General features: G+C 35.0%; 1 protein-coding gene across 1 annotated transcript; it reads left to right on the top strand.

Annotated features, from left to right (window-relative positions):
* Positions 1–1,258: 1,258 nt before the first annotated feature.
* LOC119644659 lies at positions 1,259–1,918 on the top strand. The gene is made up of 4 exons (XM_038044320.1): positions 1,259–1,317; positions 1,376–1,437; positions 1,522–1,636; positions 1,711–1,918. Exons 1-4 carry the CDS (start codon positions 1,283–1,285, stop codon positions 1,772–1,774), a joined length of 276 nt encoding a protein of 91 aa, XP_037900248.1. The 5' UTR covers positions 1,259–1,282; the 3' UTR covers positions 1,775–1,918.
* Positions 1,919–8,309: the final 6,391 nt, after the last annotated feature.

The following is an 8,309-nucleotide window of genomic DNA, read 5'->3' on the forward strand; positions in this document are numbered from 1 at the left end:
CACGACACCTCTCCTGTTGGCCAATTCTGGCCGTTTCTGGTCAATCGCTATCTTCAAACGGTCCAGTTGTTGACAGTAGAGATCAGAATTTAGCGATTGGCCGTATGGAAGCAACTCATAATAAATAATCCCCTTCCAGTCCCACCAAATGCATAGCAAAACCTTTCTGGCCGTTTGAGGTGCTTCACCGCTCTTTGACCACGATCGTTTTCGCACAGGGTTATCGTATGTGATCCATTTCTCATCTCCAGTCACCATTCGTTTAAGAAATGGGTCTATCTCATTCCGTTTGGCCAAGGCTTCGCAGATGGAAATTCGATCCATCATGTTTTTTTCTGATAATTGGTGCGGCACCCAAACACCGAGCTCCTTTTTGAATCCAGCTTTGTGTAAATGGTTTAAAGCTGTTTTATGGTCGATTTTTAGCTCCTGAGCGATGTTACGACTGCTAACATGCCGGTCAACTTCGATCATTTCTCCGATTTTATCGACATTTTCGACGACCGGCCTACCTGTGCGAGGTGCATCCTTAACATCAAAAATTCCTGAACGGAATCTACGAAACCAAAATTGCACATAATTGGCTGTTACAGTATCGGAACCATAAACACCATTCACAATTTTAGCGGCCTGGCTTGCATTTCCACCTTTGTCAAAGAAAAACTGTAAAATGTACCGAATTTTCTCTTTGTTCACTTCCATTTTTAACACGCTGTAACTCACAACTGAATGCACCAAACAAAAAACAGCAAAATAATTTTTTTTACTGCGAAATGTACAGTATTGGAAATTGTTTGATCGATACTTTACGAGAAATCTATCAGTGCAGCCATCTACCGAAAAAATAATGGATTTCTTTTTCCCCAAACTAATATTATATATAATATTTTTGAATACGAAAGCTAAAAGTTTATATTTTTTTCATTGGTTGGCGTTTCGATAAATAGAATTTTAATGTCGATGAAGCTAATTGGAACCTATTGCTTGTAAAGCTATAACATAGACATACACTTTATCTTCTGAAGAGTTTAGGGAAAAAAACGCTCATAAATTTTTTTTAGTTATTTTGATGTAAGTGTTCTTATTTGCGTACATGCATTGATACTTTTGATAACTTTATCGATAGCTTACCGATGAATTCGTCTTCCATTAATCGATAAACTTCTTGTTCGTTAAAAAAAAATTGACAATGGCAGCACTTTTGAAAACAGCTGTTCTCAACAAATTCAATTTTGTTTATCAATAATAGTCACAGCAAAGTGCTTCTGTTTTTAGAGTTAAAATGGAGCAACATTTAGATAAAGTTTTAAAGGAAATGTAAGAAATTTATCTTTTATTTCTGTTCAAGAAAATAAAATATTAATGAATTACACAGCGTTCAACAGCCTGATACCGTAGGATGTTTAATAGCTAATCGTCAGGGTCTATGCCTAGGAGGTAAATTATGTTTGGAAGAAAAAAGAAATAAACAAAATAAAATTTTTTTTATTATTACAAACAAACCAAAAAAAAAAAAAATAGCAAAAGGTAAAATTAATCTAAATATGTCTGGCATTGGAATGGCCATATCGGAACAAGCCTGCAAACTGGAACCAAATCAAAATCCACCTACTATCGTTTTGTACAGTGGGAATAAGTATGTGTAAACTATTGGATGATTGTTACGGCAAGTTGACCATCTGACATTTTTTCTTATTACGTTCGTTTCAGACGTTGCATTATTCAAAAGGATGGCGAAGTGACGGGTGTTATTTATAAACAAAGTGCGCATTAATAACGAAATACCGGCATCGTGGCACTTGCTTCCATATTATAATCATTGTCAACGCTGTAAACAGCGACTAATCATTTTACCTTGCTTTGCTGATTAAATTATATTTGAATAAGAGAAACCAAATTTGGAACTTAAACCAATAGCGTGTTGCTTTTAAGTCCTTATTTCCTTATTTTTTATACTCATATGATATCAATTTAAAAACTTATGTAAAAGGTTTCGTTTCATTTTGTATACGTTTCTTTTATTCACCTTCGAATGGTATTTGTTGGATCGACCACGGGATAATCCGTTAACCTTGAATAATATCAGATTTTGCCTATGATTCTTTTTATTTTCCACATGATTGAATGCAAATGAGCATTATTTCAACTGGTCGGCGCTCATGATTTCATAAGAAAATGTCAGCTCAGCTTTGGGACATTGTTTACCACTTGATACACTGTTCATTTTTCCTTTTTTGCCACAGATCTAATTTACGGCCTTTACTATCATCACAGATAGTGCGCACAATTTGTTCCTAACGAGAATAGTGTAACAACATGAGCTTTATATTGGGAGTAGAAATTATTTTGGACCGGTTCGGCAAGAGGGATTGTAATTAGTACTGAAGGGTATAGGACAAAATTGTGACTTCTTTATTTGAATTGTCTTTAAGATATACGCAACACTATATAAATGATCACTCTAAAGGGTATAAGAAGGCATTTGCGGGAAACTTTACTTCAAAATAGAGGCATTAGAGTCAAGTACGCATTTAATTGAAGGAAGCAAATAAGTTGATGGAATATAAGCTCGTGCTTAGCAATTTGAAAATCTATTTAAAATCCCTTAAAAAAGGGTCGAACTAAATTGCTAACAGGTTGAATATTTAGATCGACATGTACAGTGTTTATTACAACTGCAGTCGGAGAGGTTAGCATTTAGGAGCAGAGCGCTAGAAAGTTTTATAACCGCATCGCTTCGAGTCGTTTCAAATAAATAGCAATTTGAAGTCAAGCGATAATATTTGGTATCAAAGCGATTGAAGTGCTTTTTTTTTTTTTGACCGGTTAAACCATATCTACTTGGTTGACGGCTATATTCATTGCCTCGAAATGTTTGCAATGCTCGGAAGGAAGCATCAAAGACCCCACAAAGTGTCTTTGTTCTTGACTAGCATCTAATTCTAAATCGATGTAAGCATGTCCGTCTGTCCACCCGTCTGTCACTGCCTCTGTATTATGTTGTAAGCATTCTCTTGGCCGCAAAAATGACGCTATCGACTTAAAATGTCACAGCGACATCTTTTACGCAGGTTGGTAATGAAAGTGCGCCAAATACCTTAACCGTAACCTCTGTATTTTAAAAGCAACAAGTAATTGGTTTTTTTGCTCATTACTAATAAGCTATGATGGAATAAATTAACTACGCGTACCCAATACTATGGTTTACTAAAATTGAATGCATTCTTGGCAAGTTTCAAATTTGGAATACATTTAAACAGGCCCGTCTGCCCATTTGTTTGTTTGCACAACTAGTTAGTATTTGCGGCGAGCATTCTTCCGTTATTGAAAATATATCTTAATTTAAATAAATGAATAAAAAGATTTGTATAACGAAGTTTCGATAGAGGCCGTACGAATTAATCGTGGTATACGGGAGACGCAACAAATATTGCAGAACGAACTGAAATCGATTTATCAATTTAGTAATCATCAATGAAGATTATGTCGTCAAGCTTTTTGGGATGCAAAGGATACTTTATTAAATGTTTGCCTTTAAAATTACCATTAGCCGGATTTCATTGAAAGCTTTTACGTCCACTGCATGGAAACACTCAAAAGAAAAGCCTAAATAAATAATCACTTTTCTCATCGCTTGAATGCTTTCGCTTCCGCCCGAAATAATCTAATTAATTGTTTGCAAGAATTTTAATTATTTTTTAACTTGAAAAAGGCAATTATTGCGAAAAATTGGCGCCATATATATGTTAATCAAAATAGTTTCCATCATTTTCGACAATATTTTACAATAGGTTTGGTAACATGGCGATACCATATCGAAAGAACTTGTGTTGGTTTGATAGCGATCTAATCACCGATCAATTTTCGCATTTCTTCAACTTTGCGGATCCGCGTGCTAGCCAAGTCATGGTGCACCGATCTGAACAAGTGGTAATCAGGAGGTGCGATGTCTGGTGAGTACGCTGACTGGGGTAAAATTTCCCATTTGAAGTGCAAGAGTGTATCTTTTGGAAAACTCTTGCAACTTGTGATAAGTGACATTAAGTTTGGTAAATGTGCGCGGGCGCCTTGTGGCTGTACTACTTCTACTTTGTGCAAAGATATTTTGCAACTTCTTTTTTTTCTTATCTTATTGCTTTACAGCTTTACGCACGTTTGAAGAATAATTAACCCTTTGCGTTCGAGGGCTCCGCTACGGAGACATCATTGTAAATAATTTTCAATTCTTAACATAAAAACAAAAACCAATCGTAAAAACTAGTATTCGGGTGTTGCGCTGTTGGTGACAAATGACAGTCGCAGCTCGCGGATTGTAATACGAATCAGAAAAAAACTTCGAGTGCAAAGGATTAATAACAAAGTATAAAAGTTTTTCAATTAATTAAATTATATTGATCTTCTTGTCGTGATATTCGTTTCGGTTTTTGCAATCAGCACTAGATGCTCTCCATAATAAGTCTTTTCTTGTGTTTTTCTTCTTTTATTTTTATTTTTTTTTGCGTCTTTATAGCTTCTTCTCTTGGCTTACTGTGTCTTTAGTAGTACGAAATTGATGTCCAATTTGAGAGATCATTTTTGTGTGCGAGACAAACTTGTTTGTTTTTTTTTTTTTTTCACAATCTGTCTCTCTTCTCTTTTCAATGTCTTGTCTGTTACTTTTTGACATGGAGTGCTTTTTTACATCACGTTGAACAAAAGTGGGCACTGAATCAGAATGATTCATGATAATTTTCTACTCCTCCCGACATTGATTTTATTATCATTCAGTTAAAAATTGCCAATAACCAGTTATACGTAACTTGCTCCTATATTTTCCCAAATGCGGATATCTTCATTTCTAGGAAACATGCTGCCCTCATTTGTAACGTGGCCGAAAAGTCTAAATCTACTAATGTGTAGTCACAGCGTGGGGGTGCTTCAATTTGTTACACTCAGTCAAGTCACTTGGCGTTATAGTGATAATTCTCTCTGCATCGTTCCCACTCTAACATCTGATGGAGCTATTGGATTTTTCAATGAACCCCAATGATCGCAATTTACTTGACTACAACCGTACTCCCAATTGTAATGGCAGAATGCTAGATTTTTGATAGTTGTAAATCGCTGTCCACCTTTTAGCTTACCTGAGGATCTGTATCATCTAGCAATTTGTATTTCCTTTTATTATAGGCATGATGGTCCGTTCTGACATTCTAATGTGGCAAATCCAACTTCTTCCAATAAATATTATGGTTTTAACAAAACCAAATCTCGTTCCTCATATATTAAGCTCGATTTCTCTTCCAGGAAATATTGAAACCTTATTGCCGTCGTTCTATAATGTATTTCTGCGTCCGTTTAAGCAAACTCGGCCTCGAAGCAGGTGCCCGCCATATTACAAACATAGGATAAACAAACTTTTCAAAAAATTTATGAAAAGTGGTTCTGTCTACGACGTTCTGCTGCAAGACATGGATGTCGCATACATTGATTTTAGCAAAGTGTTTGATTTAGTTAACCACAATTTATTGATCTTCAAATTGTATACCCCTGGCTTATCTTCCAACATAGTGAAATGCATAAGCTCTTGTCTGCATAACAGATCTTTCAATGTTTTCTGTTTAACTTTGTTACGTCGAACGAATTTCCCGTGACGTCTGACGTCCCTCAAGGCAGTCATTTAGGATCTCTTTTATTTAGTTTACAAATTAGTCATCTCTCCTCGGTGATTAAATCCTGCCAGATCTTAATGCACGCTGACGATCTTAAAATGTTTTCTTCCCTCTCTTTGGAGTCGCAATCGTCGCAATTTAAACAATTTGGTTAGATCGTGCTCGTTACATTTTATGAAATGAAATCTAAATAAATACACGAAGCTTTCTTTCGTAAGACGGAAGTCTGTACTGAGTATGTCCTTGATTCTCATAAGTTGGAAAGCGTTGATTCGTTCATCGATTTAAGGGTTCTATTCGTTTTGATTTTTACATTCAGCTCTCTTTATGTAAAGCTAGGTCCGCGCTTAGTTTCATTAAGAGGTAGTGTAAAGAGCTGAAGGGTCCCGAGATTACAAAAAGGCTATACATGCGCATAGTTAGACCAGTACTAGGGTGTGCTTCGATTGTGTATGTGGTGCGTCATGTAGATTCAATTGAATCAGTTTAAAAGCAATTCTTGCTGTTTGCCCTTAGCAATTTGGGTTGACACCTGCTTCTCCATCTCCTCCTTATGAAAATAGATTGCTTCCGTTATCCTTGGCGTGACTTGATGAGAAACGTAGATTTATCCTTGGTGTCTCCTTCTTCATTAAGTTAATTAATGGTACCATCGATGCATCCACATTACTTGATGAGATAAGCTTTAATGTCCCTAAACGCTTCTCTAGGCCCTTTATGTTCATTAAGGTGAGTCAATGTAAATATAATTATGAGCAGTTTAAACCGTTTAGAGTTGCTTGCGGAAACCTAAATGTTGCCAATCAGTTAATCTCAATATCGGATTCCTTACAGTCTATCAAAACGAGCTTGCTTGATACCCGCGATTTGCCTATGCCGTATTTAAACTAGGACTAGGTGATGTTAACTTTAACATCTCATTATGATCTAAAAAATTAATTAGTGTTGTTTACTGTACCGTTTGCCGAGCTTTTGTACGGGATTTACTTGCATTTTCCGGTTGTGGGTTTGTGTCTACGCTAGCTGTGTACATTCTCTTTTTTTCTTTCTTATTTATTTACACATGAATTATTATTTAGTTGTTTGTGTATTATTTTCTTTCCTTTCCTTTCTTTCTCCTTATGTATCTTATACTAGTTTTTAATATTAATTAGTATAAAATTTACTTTTAAAATCGAATTGAATTCGACTGTTAATTCATTTTAGATGAGCTTCATGTGTAATAAATAGAAATAAAAAAATTGCATTTTCACTCAATTCTTAAGATTGCCATTCTTCCTTCTTTCTTGGTTTTCATCTAGCAAGTCTTCCAATTCATTGGACTTTAAACTTTTTTGGTCCTTCATTGGCCGAAAATTCATCATATAACTAACAATTGGGATATGATGGAGTACCTTCACCATAAGTCTCTGAAAGTGTTTGATGGGTTTCGGCAGTAGATTTCATAAATAAACTAAAAAAATAATGAAGAAGAAGAATTTTGAGCACTCCATGATTATTGGTTCGATTAGCTCCACTAATTCCATTTAAGCTGAATAAGTCAATAATATTAAATCGAAAATTGTTATTTTATATAGAGGATTATCAAAATCATCGAATTTAACCGTTATGTGCATTGGTATCTCCAATTTCTTCATCATTTTTACCTGTAAAAATCGCTGATCAAAACTTTTGCAAACACGTAATGCAATGAATATAAATACAAGAAGTGATTCTTTGTACTGCTGATGTGTACGTTAGTGTTGGTGTATGCGTTGCTCTTGAAGAAATACCAAGGGAGAAAGGTTCGCTTTATTAAAGGAAGAATTGACATCAATCGCGGCTAAATCATTAACATAAATATTTTTAATTAGATTATTTCAAAGATAATCTAGAAAATCTCTAAAAGTCAATATTGAACTTGAAATAGAATGATTTGGGGGGGAAAAAAAAACGTATTTTAGCTTATGAATAATCCATGGTAATGCAAAGATAACTAAATAAATATTTGTTGAAACGTATTCGTAAAAGTCACAGGTTAGGAGCGATAAATTCCGGATGACGCTTGTAAAAGTGGAGCGAGCGTTATGCCAACTATTTGTAACTAACGAAATGATATCAATACATGTTATGTTTTGGTCAAATTCGAAAGATAAACTATTTAGATAAAAACATTCTTTTCGTTGTTATTCCCATCAGTGAAAATTGGGTTTGATTTTGGTTTTTGAAATGATTCGTTTATGTTTATCCGAGTTAAAAGAGGAGGCATTTTACACACACACACACACACACACACACACGCGTTGGCGCGCGCGCGCACATCAAAGATGCTCCGGGAACTGCACTTAGAAAGGCAGCGGGTGGAGATGAGAGGCAGTGGAAACTAGTAAGGTAATCCACTAAACTCCCATGATCGATGATGTGTGTAGGCGCCATGGATGATGAATCGTGCATGCTGCTGGCAAGGGTCAACAGGTTCTTTGGAAGATTTCTCTCTCCGACTCACAAAGCAAAAAAAAAAAAAAAAAAATACTTACACGTGCATGTATATTTTACATATACTATATATACATATATATATATATATATATATATAATACAATGTACATAAAACGAACTCTTTATATATGTACAGACAATATACTTATATAATTTATATATATATATATATATATATAT

Source organism: Glossina fuscipes, unplaced genomic scaffold (genome assembly GCF_014805625.2).
Source record: "Glossina fuscipes isolate IAEA_lab_2018 unplaced genomic scaffold, Yale_Gfus_2 0, whole genome shotgun sequence".
NCBI classification, from domain to species: Eukaryota; Metazoa; Arthropoda; class Insecta; order Diptera; family Glossinidae; genus Glossina; species Glossina fuscipes.